Source organism: Lolium perenne, chromosome 1, assembly GCF_019359855.2.
Source record: "Lolium perenne isolate Kyuss_39 chromosome 1, Kyuss_2.0, whole genome shotgun sequence".
In the NCBI taxonomy this organism is placed as follows: domain Eukaryota; kingdom Viridiplantae; phylum Streptophyta; class Magnoliopsida; order Poales; family Poaceae; genus Lolium; species Lolium perenne.
In genome coordinates, this window is record NC_067244.2 from 57,877,561 (window position 1) to 57,897,432 (window position 19,872).

The 19,872-nt window shown below is 47.7% G+C and overlaps 4 protein-coding genes across 7 annotated transcripts; 1 reads left to right on the forward strand and 3 right to left on the reverse strand.

Annotated features, from left to right (window-relative positions):
* Positions 1-861: 861 nt before the first annotated feature.
* On the forward strand, positions 862-5,092 carry LOC127293331 (uncharacterized). Its single transcript, XM_051322919.2, has 12 exons — positions 862-987; positions 1,121-1,887; positions 1,981-2,133; positions 2,289-2,558; positions 2,703-2,901; positions 3,015-3,092; positions 3,214-3,568; positions 3,657-3,852; positions 3,954-4,052; positions 4,194-4,450; positions 4,552-4,627; positions 4,737-5,092. Exons 2-12 carry the CDS (start codon positions 1,123-1,125, stop codon positions 4,884-4,886), a joined length of 2,598 nt encoding a protein of 865 aa, XP_051178879.1. The 5' UTR covers positions 862-987; positions 1,121-1,122; the 3' UTR covers positions 4,887-5,092.
* A 281-nt stretch (positions 5,093-5,373) lies between these two features.
* On the reverse strand, positions 5,374-13,577 carry LOC127293337 (uncharacterized). 4 transcript variants are annotated; one of them, XM_051322951.1, is made up of 22 exons: positions 11,775-13,577; positions 10,827-11,665; positions 10,563-10,709; positions 10,295-10,414; positions 9,985-10,195; positions 9,806-9,883; positions 9,621-9,683; positions 9,203-9,496; positions 9,031-9,096; positions 8,832-8,924; positions 8,650-8,712; positions 8,338-8,526; positions 8,186-8,224; positions 7,976-8,065; positions 7,747-7,887; positions 7,537-7,620; positions 7,120-7,411; positions 6,785-6,977; positions 6,576-6,677; positions 6,211-6,464; positions 6,026-6,101; positions 5,374-5,921 (listed from the first exon to the last, which is right to left on the reverse strand). In XM_051322951.1, the coding sequence occupies exons 2-22, from the start codon at positions 11,643-11,645 to the stop codon at positions 5,820-5,822; spliced, it is 3,516 nt and encodes a 1,171-aa protein (XP_051178911.1). In that variant the 5' UTR covers positions 11,646-11,665; positions 11,775-13,577; the 3' UTR covers positions 5,374-5,819. The 4 variants fall into 4 exon arrangements, with proteins under 4 accessions (XP_051178911.1, XP_051178918.1, XP_051178891.1 ...); XM_051322958.1 differs by having other exon boundaries at positions 7,747-7,878; positions 8,650-8,715; XM_051322931.1 differs by having other exon boundaries at positions 8,650-8,715.
* Positions 13,578-13,698: 121 nt separating this feature from the next.
* LOC127293369 (protein FAR1-RELATED SEQUENCE 5) lies at positions 13,699-18,050 on the reverse strand. The gene is made up of 7 exons (XM_051322967.1): positions 17,609-18,050; positions 17,161-17,499; positions 16,519-16,783; positions 15,724-16,414; positions 15,168-15,625; positions 14,721-15,008; positions 13,699-14,611 (listed from the first exon to the last, which is right to left on the reverse strand). The coding sequence occupies exons 1-7, from the start codon at positions 17,635-17,637 to the stop codon at positions 13,967-13,969; spliced, it is 2,715 nt and encodes a 904-aa protein (XP_051178927.1). The 5' UTR covers positions 17,638-18,050; the 3' UTR covers positions 13,699-13,966.
* Positions 18,051-18,612: 562 nt separating this feature from the next.
* LOC127340354 (uncharacterized) lies at positions 18,613-19,349 on the reverse strand. The gene has a single exon (XM_051366140.2). It carries the CDS (start codon positions 19,331-19,333, stop codon positions 18,965-18,967), a length of 369 nt encoding a protein of 122 aa, XP_051222100.1. The 5' UTR covers positions 19,334-19,349; the 3' UTR covers positions 18,613-18,964.
* Positions 19,350-19,872: the final 523 nt, after the last annotated feature.

Sequence of the window (19,872 nt, forward strand, 5' to 3'; positions counted from 1 at the left end):
AGACAAAATCATCAGCTATGTTGCTAGACGCGGCCAGCATCCAGGAACGAGGTTCTACAAGTGCTGCCACCACGAGGTAAGTACCTTCTCTGCTGAATCATCCCCTTTCTTTTCCAGATCAAGTACCGGGGAGGCACCAATGGCTCATAGATCTTGTTCTTCTGTTCGACCTCGCAGGAGGGAGATTGCGATTTCTACGAGTGGCAGCCCGTCTATGCCGCCAGGAAGGAAGTCACTGCAGCCATCGCGGCGCACGCCGCTCCTGTTCAAGGCGCCGCAGCCGCAACAGTCCAGGCCGCGCCTCCCGCCGTCGACGATGACAAGCCCCATCCAACTTGGAGCCATGATTCGACTCCGCGCAACCAGGACGCAGTAGCTCCTGCAGGCTCGTACGCAGTTCATCTTCCACTCGCCAACATCATGCTCGGAGTGGCTAACCTGATGGTCTCAGTTTTAGTGCTAGCAGTTCTGCTCGCAGTCATGGTCAAACTGTATTTCGAGTAGCTGTTTTTCGGCTGCCGTTTACTGTACCCACTGGTTAGGTAGAATGTATTAAGGCAGAATATGCCAGGTTTAGTTATGCAGTACCGTGTTTTAGGGCGTATCTCTGAATGAAGTTTCTGTAAGACCTTGCCTTTAATTTTTCAAGTACCGTGCTTATTCCAGCTGGTTGCCGCCTAATCAGTTGTCATCGACTTAATTTCCGCCCAGCAATTTGTTCTGTTCCACTAATTTGTTTACATGGACACGGTCGCCGCGTCTCATCGTAATCTTATGTTCACACGCGTTCCAGAAGCTCCCACGGGCAGAGGTGGTTGGCGCGCTGCATTCATTGCACTGTAGGGTTGGGCACCATCCACCATTTTCTCACAGGCTCCCTCTCCAAACACTCATAACTGAGTCCACCTCCAACCACACACCACTGCTCCCTCTCCAAGCACACACGACTGCGCCGGCGGCTGGCGCCGCCGATCCTTGCCGGTGCAGGTACGTTCGATCCACGCCCCCATCTATGCATGTCATCGATTGCTCTGCATTTTCCCTTCATTTTTAACTACATCGTCCTCACTCACTTCTTCTGCCATCCAACTCCCCATCGTTTTTCTTCATTTTTTTGCAGCAATGTCTGAATCCGGAAGCTGCGACGATGACACCAGCAGAGTTCGTACTCCATCTGCCGCCCGTGCAACCAGATCCGCAGGCGACCAGTACAGGCAAGACAAAACCCCCAATTTCACCTCTCGTTGCTCAGTCAAGCATGCGTTCGAGGTTATTCAACGGTTCTCAGACTTCAAGAGGTGGTTAGTTAGTGAGATAGGATGGGCCGGCATGTTAGATGTACCATTTCTGCAGAAGCTTAATCTCAAATTCAGCGCCTGGATAATGAGCCGTGTAGATGTACACAACAGATCCATTGTAATCACAGACAAGAAGATACTTAAGTTCTGGCCCCAGGATGTGTCCAAGGTTTTTGGTATCCCACACGGCCCCCGAAATGTTATTGGCAGGGATGCTACCATCAGGCCCGACGCCATTGAGTTCATCAAGACCACGCTAGGCATGAACCAGGCAGGAGCCCATAGTCTTAAAGCTGCAGAAAATTTCCTTACCAGGGAGATCACAGAGGACTCTAGCAAGATTGAGAAAGATTGTTTTCAGATTGCATTTGTTATCTTTGTCATGGGCCACATATTGGCACCGTCAAGTAAATACGATTATGCCACCATTGATTTCTGGGGAGCCCTTGCTAACACTGAGAACATAGCCCAGTTCAACTGGGGCGAGTACATCATCCAGTCCCTACTTGACGCTGTGGACAAGTACAAGAGAGATGTTAGGAACCAGGCACAAACCATCAACCTGTTCGGGTGTCACCTTTGGCTGCAGGTTTCTTGTTTTTCATTCCTATATACTTTTTATCTGTACGTATTTATTTTTTCATGTACTCCATAATGGACATGCCCCGTATGATGACAATAGGTATTCCTTCTCGACAATCTGGATCTCGGAATTTTCAACAAGAAACACGACGACCTACCACGGATTAAGGTATTCGACCAAGACTGGCTGAGGAGAACTATCACCATGGCAAGTGACTTAGGGAAAGGACCAAATTCTTACACTTCAGCGCCGGTATTACACCACACACAGATTTTTTTATATCCACTGCAAAATTCTGCTGCTTTAAATTTTTATTGGTTATAGTTCATGCATACCTATACTCAACCATGCCTGGTTCACACAAATATGACAACAAAGTTTTTGCTAAATGGTGGGTAACCGTGCAGCTAAGGTCGGCGGAGTCAGTCTGCTACACCCGCGCCTCGGTTCGCACCACAGAAGTTGCACCTGACAGAATAGAGACTGCAATCGGAACATCTACCCTGGATAATGTTCCCCTCGCCGTTCCAGAGCTTCGACCCCACGAGTCACTCCGCGCCGTCACGCCGAGGCCATTATATGTTGCTGCAGACAGTACACCCATCCATCCGACACAGTCCCTTAACATTGGACCCATTGACTATTCGAACTACTTGAAGCGACAGTACCCGAAATTGGTAAGTTTTACACTTTTGTTATATGATATACCTTTTTCCGATTTGAACCTTCCTCAGCTCAATGAACTCTCCTCGCTGTTTCGTAACTCAACCATCTGAAATTCAACTAACGCACCGCTCTTTTTCTTGTGTAACCCCCCTCAGATGGCTGACCCACTCACCCTAATGCTGAAAGAACACAACGCGAAGGCCTTCTCACATCTGCACACCGCTAGGTCGAACATACTCAACGACATGTTCAAGTTCACGGACAAGTTGATGGCACACCTAAGCCAGAGGTGTGTTTGCTGCCAGGCAAGGGGTTTCACCGACTGCCCCCTCGTACCAACTGAGGGTGAATCCGGTCAGTTTTTTTTCACAGCGAACATATATATTTTTGCCAATGCTCGCATTCCCATAGACAATCAATTTTTTTTCCAGCTCGCCAACTAATTTGTTTCATCCCGTTCATGTCAGCACCCCCAGCCGATTCGCTGCGCACGCCAGTCAACCAAAAGTTGAGTGGAGTGAGGCTGGACCTTTCCGACGCGGAAGGTACTTCCGATTTTTTTAGCTGCACTCAACCCTTTTTGCTTCCTTAATTCCTTTTGCTCCCGCAGAACCTTCTTCGATACGTTTTTTTACAACTCTTCGTACATTTTTCTTCTGTTCGCAGATAGCACTACTAGAGGTTCCGCGGGATCATCAAAGCGACCTCCTATCCCTCCTGAATGTGTTGTCAGCACCAAGAAGAGTAAAGCCGGTTTCCTGCAACGGGACACCATCAAGGATCAATGCCTGCTTATTTACACCAAGACCGAATCGCTCTACAACGCGGCCGACCAGGATCCTCAACAAGCTGCTGTATTCGGCCAGCTCAGCCATGATCTACCTAAAAGGCGGTCTGTGCTAAGTGGAAGTTTCGCGAAAAATCCCTGGAGAGCTGGCCGGATCCCTCCGCAACAACCGGGCGATGTCGCTACTGATCTGGAGGCTTCAATCAAGACCACTTCTCCCGCAGAGCTGGAACGGTACTTCCACAACGCACCAACCGTTTTCGTATCTCGTAACCATATAGTTTCCTTTTTTATTCACTGAATGCATTCACCTGTCAACCAGATTCTGGTTTGTCCATGACACACCCCGCCTTGTATGTGTGAGTGGGAATGATGTCCTCCAGCAGCTGGCCGGTGAACACACACTCGAGCATGAGTTGTCATGTGCATTACTCAGGAGGTACAATCAGATTGACTTCGAGTACAATGACGATTGCCCTTACCTTAACTGGAGGCACATCCTGGAGACAGATTTTGCGGTTCGTCAGCCATAACCACAGCCTTACCCTATACCACTTCAACCTTTTTTTGTCCTACCTTTTTCTTGCTGCTGTATCATTCACAATGGCCTTTTTTTCAGACCACAGTCCTGTCTGGAAAAGATTACCTGCGAGCAATCTGTGTGCAGAATCAGTTCTTTGGGAAGCACATCCGGCATTCCATTGCTTGTTCTCAATATGTAAGCACCCGTCCTGATTTTGGTCACTAACACGAAACTCTCTTCTTAATTATGTAATCTCACCTGCCATTCTATACCGGGCAATTCCGAAATATTATTACTTCATCCTCACCCCGTTCCCCCATGTTTTGTCTACTCTAGTACTTTGCACCAGCTATTCTCGAGGATGGATGGGTGTTATACATGTGGGACATGGTCGCCAAAGTTACCCATGTGTTAGATCCATTGGCCGGTGCCAGAGGTCCATCCAGCGAAAGGAAAGAAATGCATGAGTGGGTATCGTCAAGGCTGCACGATGCCCTGTTCGAGTGTTTTGCTGAATTCTTTGCAGGATGGCCTACGGCGAAGGACAACTGGGGGAAAATTTATCCTAAGATTGTAGACACCACCTTCACAAGGTCCGGTCGCAACCACTAACTTTTCTCCCGTACATACTCCGGCTCGATGCCCCCCAAAATATCCTTCCATAATACGAGTGCCACATCCATTTTTCCACTAGGTACGAGTCCGGCCTCGCCATTCTGCACCTTCTGAGATACTACGACGGCGAGAAACTTTTATCACCTATAACCAAGGTAACTATGTTTCATCTACTTGTACAACAAGATTCACTCATAATCTACTCCCGGAGAACATGACCAAACTTTTTCAACACTCAAATTGCATCGTTTATATCTTTTGCAGAGGAACCTTCATAAAACAAGGCTTGCTTCCCTACACGAGCTTATGAAACTCCGTGAAAACAGATCGCCCCTAGCTGGTGATGCACTCTGGGCTGTGTTAGCTCCTAGCCAGTTCAGCTTCGGTGATTTCATGAATGAAGTGGACACTTGAAAACCCATGGCCCCTGTCTATTGCTGATGTACGCTTGTATGCTTCATCCTGTAATCTCGAATTCTAGTGCCATCTATCTTTTAGGACGCCTGGTTTTGGATTTAAACCAGACCTTTCTGTAATAAACTACATCAACCACCACTGACTACAAATGTCCTATCCTGGAATGAACTATCTATGCAGCAAAGTTTTTATGTTGCATCACATGTAAGGAGCTCGCGAGCTTTGTTCTAAGTTATGTCGAATTCGACGGTAATGCTACTATATTATCCGAATTTCCCCTTACAACGGGAAGCTCATCCTTAATCCACCGCACCGATATAGGTTACTTTTTTCAACTCTATTTTTTATGTCTACATGGCAGCTCCCTAGCACCGATATTTGTCCATCTTTTTTTTCAACAACTACTCTATTCTTGTGTTTGTCAGTTCAATCTCAACAATACACAAACTCGAAAAGCTTCCGACAGCAGCTTCGGACAATCAACTAATCCAGGCGCCATCATCAACAATAAGGGCTCCGTTCATTGGGAGCAGCAAAGTTGGTTTACATCATCGAAAAAACAAGATTAAACCCGAATGTCCACAAACATTTCTTTTCGTTGTTGGCCACATGACTGACATCAACCAAAACACCAAAATGTAGCTCCACACGGGAACTACCCAAGCCCTGCCGCATACACATGGCATCTTCCTTATCAGCTAACCAAACCTGGCTACTCCTAAACGCCGTGGAACCGGACCCCCGAACAAACCAAAATGTGATCCTAGTCCGGGGACCCTCAATGCCATCCCACAAAGCGAACCCGCCCGCAACCCCCGATATGCAACTTCGGCTTAGTGTGCTTACAAACCGATTAAGTTCTTAGTCTAACACTGACATAATTTAACTTCACATAGGCCTGAAGGCAATAGCTAAGGTCATCCGGATCGACTAGATGACAATCTGGATCATGAAGTCAGGAAGGTCTCCAGCATTCCCCTTCATAGTGGCAAGCTGGTATGCCATGGTCTTGCGAAGGTACTCTATCCGCTCCTGCACCAAAGGTTCACATAATTCGCCTTGTTAGCCATAAAACCGAAAACGTTTTTCTCTCTATATTTATTGTGCATGTATGATTCGAAAGAAAACTTGCTTACATCACTTAGGATTGACCTCAGATACAGCCCGTTGAACTCTCGAATGTAGTGTACGATGTACACTCCGCTTTGTTCACTGTTTTCGGTGGCAGAATTGGTTAGTTCCTAATCAATCACACAGGATATCTTAACCATTCCCCTCATAACACCAAATTTTGAAAAAAATCATGCATTTTCTCACGCACCTGCTGCAGTTGAAGTGTGCGCCTGCATGGTACTTGATTTGCCAGTTGCTTGCATTTACCTCCCAATCTGGTATGTTCTCGTTGATGCAACGAACCAGCCCGAAAAGTGTTTTTTTTGCTATTGCCTCGTGCTTCTCACGCATCACCTCTTCTCCATAGAATGTCGTCGTAGGATCCATCACCAACATGTGCTTGCTTTCTGGATCAAACACATACAGCGACCAGCTCTGAAGCACTTCCAGCGGCATCATCAGCTGCACATATTCATTGAAAGCACAAACAAAAAATTTGTTCAAACCACATGCACCAGGTTTTTTACATTACTAAATTTCGATAAGTACATTTATATCCAGCCGAGGATTCACCTTCTTCACATTCTCTAATTTGTATCCTATTTCATCAGACGTCATCATGCTCCTCATGAATGCGTAGTCTATATACCTTGTATCAACCCCCATCAGATGTTTCTGAAAGTTGTTACCAAGGAGTTGTGAGCAAAATCATTTTTTTTTGGCCAACATTTTTGGGCCTCAAAACACAAACTGCATGCCAGACTTAGCTTGCATATACTCACCGCAAATCTCGGGTCGAAGATGTGGCGCCAGCGAGCTGCAGAATATCCATACACCTTGAATTCCAGCACCTTCAGAAGCCTGTGCACCGCTGACCACCCAACAAATGTAATCTTGCCACCTGGGCCAAAATCAATCTTGAAGTCCCAGCCTGTCAGATGGATCGTTGTAGGTACACGGTGTTTGAACCATTTCCTGAAACAATCAGCACTCAGTTTTTAAGGCTAGAATGAGTAAAATTTGCCACTTTTTCCTAAATCCAACTAATTTCAGCTTATTTCTAGTTCTCATTCAAGCAGAATTTAACTCTCCATCTAAGGGAATCATGTTTTGTTACCTGTCTAGCTCCCTTTCACTGCACGACATCATATTGTCAACAAACTTCAGGACTAGGCTTCCAAGTGGCTCCTCGTGACTCAGCCCATATGTTGCAGGAAAGTTCTCTCCAATTTCAGTCTTTACACGAACTCCATCAGGAACCGCGAATTCAAATCCTGTAACAGAAACTGATGGCCCCCCAACGCTGTAGCGCGATGCTCCACCCCGAGCGGATGAACCACTGCCACCCAAGTCGACAAATACCGGCCTAGTGTCACCGCTGCGAACCGCACCCCGCCCACCGACAACACCTGGTTGTAAAACATGGACAGCCTAAGCACACACACAAAACTGTAACAAATAGGGGCCACTATTACGCAACCCTGTGCCCCCCTGTTGCATTCATAATTTCAGTTGGTCACAAATAGTCCCTTACCCGGTGTTTCTTCAACATCTGCAGCTGTAGGTCCAAAATTCTCAATTGCAACACCAGCTGGGAAATGCTCGCTTGCGTCCTGACCTGCAGCAGCAATTTTACTTTTATTGACTGCAACACAATTTTCTTCTCCCTTTGCCACAGGATCTACTTCTTAATATGCAAAAAAAACACAAAGCAGGGGATACTGAATAATCGTTGCCTTCTGACCTGAAATTCCACCATCTGGTAGTCCTACATTGCCGCAACCCGCAGGTTGTCCATCAGCAGCACCATCCTCCGCTCTCTCGACGACTTCAGGCCCCTCAGGTGATGCGCTAGCCGGTCTGGCACCCCTTCCACCTGTCATTTCTTCCATGAATTTTCATACAGCCAGCAAATTAGCTTCAACAGCCTATCATAATCTCGGAAAGAAATCATAATGGATTCTTTCAATTACCCGCTGGCAAAACAGCTTCCTCACTGCCTCCTGCAACAGCTTCCGCACAAGCAGAAGAACTACCGACCACCGCACCGCCGGCATCCCCTGCTGCAGCCAGACAAAATAGAAAGCACAAGAGACATGTAAGAGACAATGTATGCTGCTAGATGCCACCGGCACGTAACATCCAAGCATGCGATCTTGGTACAGGGTTTAAAGATATGACACCTTCCAATCCAGCTGGGTACTCTGCGTCAGAATCATCCGCTGCAAAAAAAGAAGTGAACCAACACACATCACGCACAGGGTTCTGCGATTTTTCCCACACAAGGTGCAGCACTTCCAAAAAAAAAAAACAAAAATTGAATATCAGCACTTACAATCCCTGGATGGATCATGCCATATGTTCAACCCTTCTTCGAAGCGAACCCTCTTTTTCGGCGGCATCACACGGTTTGCCTTTTGCTTCCTGCGCCTGCGCACATAGTGCTGAACCGGAACAAGCTGGGGGAGAACTCCTGCACCAGCATTTGGGTCCCCTGCCGCACACACTGGCGCTCCGTCAATCGCTGGAAGACAGAGATTCAGTTATATCAGAAATGGTTTGCTTTAAATCTTTTAAACCTCAGTAATACGATTTGTACTCGCAGAACCGATGGTACTTCAGAAATCTCGAATTCTATTTTTTTTACCTGAAGCACTTGGTGTCAAGTCAACCATGTTTACATGCTCCACACGGTCACGTGCATCAGTACCTGCTAAATTTAGAAGCTAAATCAGTGCGCGACACCACTTACCAAATCACCACACATTTTCTAACTGAAAAAAACACCCCTCAAAGCCTGCGGCATGGTGTTAAGAACAGAGCACAAACCTGCTTCCACTGGTTGAACATCCATCGTCTTGTCATGCTGACCGGATGCCGTGTCACCAATTAACGAACTAATTATTTCTTCGGTTATTTTCTCTGTCGAAAATGCATTTTTTTCCTCTTTTAGTTCTGTATGGCAAAACCTTGAATCTTTCTGTCCAATCAACGCATGACAAAAGGTAATCGGCAGAAAGAAGCATACCATTATTCGCCTCCATCTCAGATATCATCCTCGCAAGATTTTCATCACGGCGCATGCAAGCATCAGCTGCAAAAATAATGTAGCTATCACCAACTTATACATTCAGGAATCTAAATCTTTCCAACTACACATAACTTACTACCATTTGTGCCATAATCCAGATGTAATTTACCTTCTCCATCAAGTTCCTTCTGTAGCTGTCTTGCTAGCTCCTCGTCTCCTCTACACCGATCATTCATATTTCTGACGCCACCGAGGCATATGATGTTTTCGCTGCTCTCAAACACCATAGGTCCCTTCCCACGGTCTTCGGTGGACGCACGGCGAGTTGCAGACGTCAAACCTTCTCCATATCTCCAGCTGTCTCCGGTATCTTCTGCCACTAACGGTGTGCTAGCACGGGGTAAATCATTTTCCTCCCCCATCACCTCGTCGTCCGACGGCACCATTGGTTCGGACATGTCAACTGCATAGCAAGATAGACATCACAGCACCAATTATTTTTCAGTAACCCTTGTTCGATCATGCCTGATTAACGACAAAAACAGGCAGCATTACCACACATTCCCTTTTATTCAGATCCCACTTACCTGGATCATTACATACCACCATGACCATACACCCTTTCCCCCATTGTTCGTCAACATCATCACCTGTGTTACATAATTTTTTTCGGAAAAAACTTAGTTACCAGAAATGACTAATAGATTGCGCGAACATCTAAAGTTCACCGGTTTTTCTACAGTACGCTAGCGCGGCAGGACAATTTTCTAACCTCTGACCATCTTAGGATGTGTTTCTGCTCCACTTTGCAAATCACCCGATGTAGCAGCTGCCCGCCCATCAAACACTCCTACATGTTTGACAAATAATTAAGTTCCACACAATTCAGTTAAACAATTTTTAAACCAAATGGAATAAAAAAAATGACCATTCGCTTCTTTCTACAAGTACCTGCTCCAACCGACTCTTCTCCCTCGAAGAGGGCATCTGCAAATATAGTAGCTAGTGCATCCCTGGCACTCTCCACACCTCTGAATATCTCGTCTACCAACACGTGATTCATCTCTCCAGGGATTGCAAGCTCAGATGCAACCCGCGCAACAGCATTTCGGATGAGAGGAATTACTGAGCCGTCAACCAGTGATCGTACCTTCGCAACGCCCTGAAATTGATAATCCAAAAAAAAATCAATAATTTCAGCAGTACAGACGCACACAGCTAAAAAACCTGCAGCCGTACTCACACAAAACAAATTACCCACCTCTTCCTTATTCAGATTTCTGAAGGTTTTCTCATCCTCTTTCCTCACACCTATCCCTCCATTTTCAATAAGAGGGTGCATTCGCAGTACTTCTCCCTGCCTGGCAGTAATCGGCTTAGTCTGCAACAGTGTATATGTACAGACCATGTTTTTGGTTAGACTTAGCATCAGACACTTCTGCACTAACAATGAATTATAAGAGCTACACGTAACACTACCACTTTGCCCAGCTATAAGTAAATGCGACAACATAAAATCGCTGTCAAACCTTGTATTTCACTTCACCACCGACACCGTCCTCCATCACCAGATTAATCAGTTCTTTCAGCTTCTCCGTTGTGTAAACTGCGATTTTCGGCGCCATGGTTGTGTCAAGCCCAGCATCACCAAAATCAATCCATTCGATGCAGAACAACTGTTCAGCAAAAGGCAAATGTACTTTAATCAATCAGAAAAGCTCACCATCCATGCAAAAAAAGGAGTGGCTGCAGATCCAAGACAAATACAAACAAAAAAAGGGGACAGAACTCACCGCAGCTGCTAGTGGGCATGCACCTAGGACGTATATGGGTGAATGTGTATCCTTGTCCATCTTCAGCCGCGATGCAGCCGTCTGCATCTGCCTCAGCACATAGCCAGCCCAGTCGTACTCATGCAGCTTCTCCGGCGAAATCACAATCCCAAGAATCTCTTCAGGTATTGTCGGGACTGCCTGTCGCGGTGCGATGTATGTGCTGCACACCAGCAATGTGTAGGCAACCTGAGCAGCGACGACCTGGCTTGGAGTCAAGCAGGCCACGTCGCAGCTCTGGAAAACCTTCTTCAGATCATCCATGCTTATACCAGCAGATCTGTCAACTTTCATCTGCAGCAGCGCCTGGATTTTCTCGATCTGGGCACCCCGCATCTTCGAGCTAAGCCTAGACTTACGACCGTGTATGGTCCTTCCCCCAGACCGTACACCTAGAACCCTAACTATTTCTTCCTTAGTTACACGCCGCACCTCGCCGTCCTTGAAACTCATATCCATAGTTTCAGGGTCAAGATTACTGAGGCAAGAGACGTAGAACCTCCTATCTACAAGCCCTACCAACCTGGTGGCCAACAGGCTAGCCAAACCAGTTTCTTTCACAACTGGATAGTAGATCGGACCTACCCCTAGGACAGGTGCGACGGAGAAGCCGGTGCGGGTGGTCGGCGGCTTCTTCTCCCTTGCAGATGAAGCGGCAGCTAGCATTGGTGTCGATGCGCCCCATGCCCGCGTAGATCTGGTCGAAGTCGACGCCTGCAACTCATCCGGACTCCTCCCCTTCTTCCTTCTCCCCTTCGGCGTCGCAGCCGTTTGGTCCATCGGCCTCAATCCGACGAATCCTGCATGCAAAAAAGGCTAAGAAATCTACCTTTTCGGCACGTAGCAAAGATATATCAGCTGTTCTTTGAGGTAAAAATGCCCGGATGTGAAGGCCATTGACGCACTCACCAGCTACTTCGTCTCCTGGATTTTCTTCCTGGGTTCTTTCTTTCTCTCTCTCGAGCTCAGGTACCTAGGTAGTGAACCACTGTTCCACGAGCCCGCAGTGGGAGACGCCCATTCCTTGACTTAAAGAGACCACCTCCCTTCCTCCACCGTCACACGTGGCATCTAAGTAGATTTTCCATATCTCTTAGACAGTAAATATAGCATCCCCTGTAGCTACCCACCACAGATTTTTGCACCGCTATGGCGGGAATTCTCCCGCCCAACGCTAACCCACCACAATTTTCCCAATTAAGAAGTTTCTCCAGAATTAAAACCCAGTGTGCCACCAAATTAAAACGGTGACCAGGGGCATATGCTCACACCATTTTTCTTCGGCGTCAACAATGGCTTCCAGTGCCCACATGATCTCGGCGACCCCACATTTTATGGGCCCCACCGGCGACCACTGATAGGGGTAGAAACAAATCTTTTTGGATGCTCCAGGAAGCTACAGTAACAGCCCTCTTTTTCCTTGTTTTGGCCCAGCACATCGGTACATCTGAGCACACCTGGTACAGTTCGAGCACTGCAACCAAAGAGATGGAAAGCAGCTAGAAAACAAGGCCAGTGGATGTTTCTCCCTGTGTTTAGCGCTGCATTCAACGGGAGGTGGACCACATGGATTTTGCTGTTTAAAAAGACCACGCCAGCGCGTTTAGACATAAACAAAGATCTTCTCCGCTTGATTATCAGCGACTGGCACAGATTTATTCGCATAAAACAGCGGACTGCGGGATACAGTGCCTACTGGTGGACTCATGGTAACCACTAATTAACCAACTGGTAAAACTATCATTACCAACACACGCAGCCCTAGTGGCATTAATCAGGCCATGCAGGGTCCTAATCTAGTCCAGGCGGACGCGCTTGGCGCTGGAGACCTCGTCATCCTCCTCGTAGTACCAAATCGGTTCAGTCCATATGCCGGAGCTCTCTCCCTCCTCAAGCTGAGCGTCCACAGCTCCGCCGACAATGGCAGGACCGAGCGGATCGTAATCCCCGACCTGTTCCTCCTCTCCGTCACCGGCTTCGGCCTCCACCTCCAACTTGCACACGACGTTGCCCTTCTGCAGTTGGATATTCAAAGGTAATTAGTGTCCACCATTGGAGGCAAAAAAAACAAGCTCTGGTTCTGTATTCGCGATGCTGTCTCACCTCACCACAGTCACCACCATGGGGGTGTGACCCGGATGCCGGTGCTGCTTTGGAGTCATCCAGGCACATCAGCTTCCGCTTACCACCTGCCTCATCCGACGCCACCTCCACGCTCCGGCTTTTCGGTTCAGTAAACTGAAAAATTGTATCAACCACAGTTGCTTAGGATCAACCAGGAGTTGGAAAAACGCAACATATCACCACAGATTTGATAAAACAAACTACAAGAAGTACCTCTCCATCCCAGGCTTCACCTGCAGTCCAATGGCTGAAGGAACCCAGCATCGCAAAGGTGCTGCTGCCAAGGGTTGCTGCCATGCCTTCTTCTACCTACGGCGAGGATCAGTGGGAACCTAGCTTTCCTCGATTCTGAACTTGCTGTGTCTATGAACTATAAGTCCCAAGCTCCCATATATATAGCTGTCTCCAGCTCCACTTTCCCTCCAGTGGATTTCAAATTCAAAATTTGAATTCCAGTACCTGATCCATTGTCAACAGTCCACGGCCCACCACCACACAGGCATTCAATGCATTTTTCAGCTATATATTTTCCAGCACCACTAAACTGCCTCAAAAACTGTTCTGAAAATGGCTCAAAGTAAAAATACACATTCACTGGTTCTCCAAAAAACCCAGGAATATTAGATTCTGTCTAGTTCTCTACCACTACCAAAACACATATTTTCATTACCTCACTTGATTACCAGTAAAATGCGGGGCCTAAGACAAATGAATCAAGAACAACAAGTAAAGGTGGATAAATTCAGTCAAGCCCGCAGAACTACATCAGGTAGAACTGAACTACTATGTGCCAAACAGTTGCACCCAATATTATCATTAAACATCTTTAACAAATATAAACCAAATAATCTCCAGGAACATCCTTCAAATACAAAATGAATAATTCGTTTACAAATGAGACAGCTCCTACAACCATCATCTTGTTAGATTGGGTAGGGATGGATGGGATTCTTTTTGCCTCTGTAATCATATCGCATTCAGGAAAGCAATGCAGCACATTGCTTTGTGCAGGTCGTCCTACGATGCCCAGGCAACCCACACCTCGTGCACTTCGCCACTTTTCGTGGCTGTTTCGGTGCGTCTCCCCGCTGTGGGCATGTCGTCCTCTTGTGCCCGCTACACCTGCAAATTGTGCAGAAACGCGTGCGCTTGCTCAGTCCACCGGTCCCCTCGTAAGGAGCCCTGTCTCTGCTCGTGGTTGGCCTCCCAGCCCCGCGATTTTTTATTGGGGCTCCCAACCCTAGTAGAGGATTCGGCTCCTCGGCCATAATCAATCCGTCGTCCACCACCACTCTCTCTGCTTCCACTTCATATGGTTGATCCGCCGGCCTGTCCTCTAGCCCAAGCCCATCCCTCATACTATCGTACGGTGTCATTATCGATAGGTTGCTATCGAACAAGCTATCAAGCTTCTCGTATGCCTCCGCACTTGCATCACCCAGCCTGACCAGCTCAAGCGCTTTCCTATACAGCAAAGAATGTCTGTACGTGAAAGACCTGCTAGAGGCGTGGTCGTTCTGGTATACCTCAAGGTGCACTGGCAGCACATCCCTTGCATCCCTTGTCCACCGCTTCAGGATGTGCCGCTTCGGTATTTCCTCCACACCCAGGTAGTCCATAACCTTTGCAAAAAAGAAGGAGTCATGACAAATGGGGCCAAATTCGAATCTCCACACAGACACAAGTGCAAAAAACAGCAAAGTACATAAAATCATTCTTTCCGACCTTTACCTTTATAGTATGGCTGCAGACAATTCCCATGTGCTCAAACAGGCCACACTCACACTCAAAAAATTCACCGCCATCAGCAACCTTCACCTGAAATTCGACCCGGCTCCATTTCTCTCTCTTGTGGGCCTTCGTGTGCTTCGCCAAGTACAATTTGTATTTCTCAACCTCCTCAATACGGTAAGCCCCAGCCATGTATAGGTTATGCCCGAACTGCTCGAACATTGCTCTAGTGTACACCTTGCTAGCATGTTCCTCTATTGACAAGTTAGCATGAAGTACAGCACTTGCCTGGCATGAACAAGACAACAAAACAGTTTTTCAGATCAAAGCCTCCAATCAGCAATGCAAAAAAACAAGTTTTTGTCCTGAGACTTGCTCTATCCGTGCAAATGGTTATTTTTTTTGAAGTTATGCAAGACAATAGTAACCAGAGCACTTCCGACTCACCACTTTTGTTCGTTTCTCCTGATAACCCTCGTCCTTCTCGCGGTCATGCTGGAGACGCATGTAGTGCCTCACAAACAAATTCATTGCACATCCAGGCGGCACGTAGCTCTTCAACATCATGTTTGCGCTCTCGCTCCGCTGTGTGCTAGTCATCTTCGCACAAAAAACACCCCGAAAATATGGCTTCGCCCACTTGTGCCTGACCTCATAAATCTGCGTCAGGAACGGGTGTGTCTTCAGACTGTATTTCTCTAGCAGCATTGCCCAAGCTGTCTCGAACTCTTCTTCTGTCAGCATATGGTTCACAACTTTGTGGAACTCTGACCTGAACTCGCTCTTCTTACTGTATAGAGGACCCAAGCATTCCTTCGCCTTCTTCAGCACGTGCCATTTGCACCACCTGTGAACTGTTCCTGGCAGCACTTTGCTTATGGCCACCTCCATTGCTCTGCACTGGTCTGCCATATTTTTTCCACACAAAAAGATTGTCAGTAGACCGTCGCACATAACACCGGTTTATTTTTAAGCAAAAAGCATGAACAATCGGAACTCATACCTGTCAGGATTGTCTTTGGTGGCACACCACCCATCATCCGGACAAATTCCTCGAACACCCATTCAAAGCTTTCTGTCTGCTCATCCCGCAGCAACACTCCCCCAAGAATGATACTTTGGAAGTGGTTGTTCACCCCAACAAATAACCCAAACGGCATATCATATAAATTTGTCCTGTATGTTGTGTCAAATGTAATTACATCGCCGAAATATTTGTATTGCATACGGCTTGATCCGTTTGCCCACATCAAATTCTTAATCCGGCTGTCCGAATCAGCTAGCACTCTGTATGTGAACTCAGGATCCTTTGATCCTATCTCTGCAAAAACCTCCATTGTCTTCCTCACATCGTCATCTGCTTGCTCCTTGCTTATCCGTCCACACAGATTCTTCAATGTCCGCTTGGTGAACGGCACATTGCCAACACCCCCAAAGAAACTCCCTATTATGCTGTACACTTTGCCTATGTTTACGTTGTTCTCCCTTAGCTGTTTCACCAAATCCTTTGTGTACACATCTATGTGCTTATGCGATGGCCAGTAAACTTTTTCTGCGCAAGTTTTGGAAAGAGAGTGGTTGTGAGTCGCTCGCTGCTCGGTTATGTACCAGCCTTTATCTTCTGTCCGAAGCAAGCGTATGAGCGCTGGGCACTCACAGCGGCAGGATCGTGTGTTCTCACCTGCAGGCTTCCCCTGGAAAGAAAGGAATTTTTTTGAGCGTGTACTGCATAATTTTAGAGCTCCAATCGAGCGTTCTCTTTACTGACTGGAAGAAAAAAATTGCTATACTTGCTTACAGAACAGCCGCAGACTATTTCTTGCATTGTCTTCGTCCGCTGTGGGTTCAGCCGGCTCTTCCCATATCTAACGCCAAAACCGTGTTCCCACGAATATAGGTTGTAGAAGTCATATGCCTCGCCGAGCGAATCAAATGTCATGCCCAGTGATGGCTCAAGGACATAATCTCCTCGTCTCTCAGGGTAACTTCTGATCATCTTCTCTAACGTACCAACCCGGTTTGGGCAAGGACTTCGTTCAGTTGCATGTCCTCCAACTCGCACCCTACAAGCCATGTCCCCAAGGTTTGTTAGAAAATCTACAATTCGAAACCGATTCTCAGTACTCGCTAGCAATTAAAAAAAAAATGATGCAGTGACAACTCCATAGGTAATTGATTCGCATACCACCTTATACATTTTAAATGACTTTGAATCTTAGGCGCCTATACTTAACAAACAGGCCTAATCAGCGCCATACCAATAGCACATCAAATTAAAGTTACCAGCAGTAAAAATAAATTAAGAGAAAGGTCTATATTGCTGATGCCAAAGGGGTTCTTAGGTTCTGACAAAAAGCTAAGAATCTACATATATCGTTGAGTCACAGCTCAATTTGGCACGAAAAGATGAGTTAAGGAGGAAACAGACTAGTGCCCTCACCTTTTGATCCAACCCGGCGCTTCTGGATTCACCTTCAGAGTAGACTGCTCTGATTCTGATGGCCCAACACCACCAACAATCTTCCTCTTCCCATTCATGGCGCCCCCTGAATGCATTGACGCTGCCGCTCTAGTTTCTTCCCCGACTTCACCGGCGCTCTCTTCAGGCTGCGGCCCCTGTACATGTATTCGCCTCACTGCTGCAACGCTGTCTGCTTCGTCGTCTCGGCCGGTATCGTGCGCCTCCGCCACCACGCTGACTGCCCCTTCTTCCTCAATGCGCACGCCGTACGCCGGCCCCATGATGCCAGCAAGCTCCGACGAGTCGCCGAAAAACAACCTGCACAGAGACACAAGACTCCGGCGGATCAGACAGATTTACAGAAACCGCCAGATCCAGAAAGCACAGACCAAACAGGCTAGGGGCAAGGGAGAATCGACGTCCTTACCTGTCGACCTGTCCTACAGGGAACTCCATGTCTGCGCGCGACTGCAGATTTCGCCGGAGTTTCTTCGCCAGCGGCGCCGCCTCCTAGGCCGCCCAGATCTCACTAGGTGCGCCGTCGTCTCCAGTAGGTTGCCAGCCCGGGATCGTCGCTAGATGGTCAACCTGGTGCTAATCGTATCTGTTGCGATGGAGAAAAAATCTTGGACCGGCAGCCCAAGATTTCATCAACTTTCCAGGTCGGGCGGCTCAAGAATTTCGCCGTCATCTAGCCGACGGACACTAGCTGGACCACCAATAAATGCCGTTCAGTACACCAGAACAGTACGCGCACCACCCGCGTATTCACCATTTCCTATCAGTCAAATTTCCCCACAGCACAAATCGCGAGGCACAAACGGACGGACCAGATAGTATGATCATCTGGGCGTACGAGCCAAAACGCCGCCTCCTTAAACTTTTATCTTTTATCTCAAAATCGCAATTAACATTGACTAATAGCCTTTTTAGTCTCAAAATCATAATTAACAACGGGTAATTATTTTTTGACTAGATTAACATCGGCTAATTAACAACCGTTTCACTACATTCCATCGAATCGGTGGAATGGATACATTTTGCATATAGGAAGAATATTCCTTTTGAGAAACCACTCGGTTTCGTTTCATTCAATAAGCAAACACAAGAATTGGCTCTGGGTGTTCCATTCCACAACCGAACACAAGAGTTGGCTTCGTTTCATTCAATAACCAAACACAAGAATTGGCTCTAGGTGTTCCATTCCACAACCGAACACAAGAGTTGGCTTGGGTGCGAAATGGTTCTATTCCTTGAACACACACTTACATTTTTTGCATGCTTCGTTTTTAAAATTCTGACGATATGCTTATCAGAGAAGAGGTCGGTGCACCAAATTAATTAGTTAATCAATCGACTGTACCAGCTGTGACCTCAATTTGAGCGGAATGATAAGTAGACATCTCGACAATGTTGCAGCAAAGAGTAGAATGAAGTCGAAAGATCCGAGCTTGTAATTGATTCATTTATACATACATCTGAGCTTTGTAATAATTTACAAAAAGAAAAAAGAGAAAATTAAACTATACAGATCGGGGAGCGTCGCGTTGTGGACGAAGGGGGAGGGGGATCAACCCAAATAAACCAGATCCCTCCCTTCTTCATCTTCAACCTCTCCTCCATGAGGACGCACACGAAGCGGGGGAGCTTTGTAATTTACAAGAAGAAGAAGAAGAAACAGCTATGCACAGACGCACGGGCACACCAACGACGAGTAAGCGCGCGGTAGTGCCGGCGAGTTGGCTAGTAGGTTTTCTGCGCGCGCTCATGGCGGCCGGCGTTCCTAGGCTGTGCGCGCGAGGCGGGATGCGATAGCGGAGTGATACATGGCGTCGTGGAAGCTGTCCATCTCCGCCATCCGCGCGCGCAGCTGCCGCGCCTTCTCCTCCGTCAGGCCGCCGGCGAACGGCCTCGCCGCCTTCTCCTCTTCCTCCTCCACCACCGGCGCCGCGGTCTCGATGTAGTCTGCTCGCCCGGACCATCCGACCAGCGGCGCCCACCACTTGCCTCCCTTGGGGGCTTTCGTGCGCAGACGCTTGGCGCCCGCGGAGGCGGATGCCAGGACGGTGGCGCGCGGCCGGAATGTCGTGGTTGCCACTGACGGGCGGGCGGAGAAGGAGACGGCTGCTGCAGCTGATGAAGTCATCGCCATTGATTTGCTCGGCCGCTTGCTTCGCTCTGAGGGGTTGCTTCGGGCTAGGTGAAAGAGAGATGAAGAGGGGTTGAGGGCTGTTGAGCTGTGAGTTGGTGAAATGAAGGAGGTGGCCGGGAATTTATAATGGAGCAGAGGAAGAGGAAGTGGTGGTGGATAGGGACGCCGCGTGGGGTGGGGGCGGAATCCGGGAGGAGAGACGCGTGACGTGTGGCCGCGTGGACTGGCCGTTGCGGGCGCGGTGGTTTCATTGCCACGAGGGTGACGTTCTTCGGCACCGTCGTCCCGGAGAAAATTTTCCGATCGGGACTCGTACACGCGCCGTACGAGTAGTAAAATTTGGAGGCGCGCAAAGGTTTCTTTTACTAGCGGCCGCCTAGGGTTCACCGATGCTCCCAGCGCCCCGCACGCCTAAATGGACCATGGAAAATGGCATTGATATTATTTCCTTCCTCCTAAATAATTGACTCAATTTTAGTGCCCATCTAGATAAAGCTAAGTTAATTAGAATAAACAAAATATTTATGGTAGTAAATTCA

Coding starts and splice junctions, on each gene's coding strand:
- LOC127293331 (XM_051322919.2), top strand. CDS start 1,123: ATGTCTGAATCCGGAAGCTGCGACGATGACACCAGCAGAGTTCGTACT. Junction 3,093..3,213: donor GGACCTTTCCGACGCGGAAG/GTACTTCCGATT, acceptor TTCTGTTCGCAG/ATAGCACTACTAGAGGTTCC. Junction 4,053..4,193: donor CCATTGCTTGTTCTCAATAT/GTAAGCACCCGT, acceptor TGTCTACTCTAG/TACTTTGCACCAGCTATTCT.
- LOC127293337 (XM_051322931.1), bottom strand. CDS start 11,645: ATGGACCAAACGGCTGCGACGCCGAAGGGGAGAAGGAAGAAGGGGAGG. Junction 9,497..9,620: donor GGTGGTATGTAATGATCCAG/GTAAGTGGGATC, acceptor CTTGCTATGCAG/TTGACATGTCCGAACCAATG. Junction 5,922..6,025: donor TGAGGTCAATCCTAAGTGAT/GTAAGCAAGTTT, acceptor CCTTTGGTGCAG/GAGCGGATAGAGTACCTTCG.
- LOC127293369 (XM_051322967.1), bottom strand. CDS start 17,637: ATGGAGTTCCCTGTAGGACAGGTCGACAG. Junction 16,415..16,518: donor AAATAGTCTGCGGCTGTTCT/GTAAGCAAGTAT, acceptor CTTTCTTTCCAG/GGGAAGCCTGCAGGTGAGAA. Junction 14,612..14,720: donor TCTGCAGCCATACTATAAAG/GTAAAGGTCGGA, acceptor TTTTTTGCAAAG/GTTATGGACTACCTGGGTGT.
- LOC127340354 (XM_051366140.2), bottom strand. CDS start 19,333: ATGGCGATGACTTCATCAGCTGCAGCAGCCGTCTCCTTCTCCGCCCGC.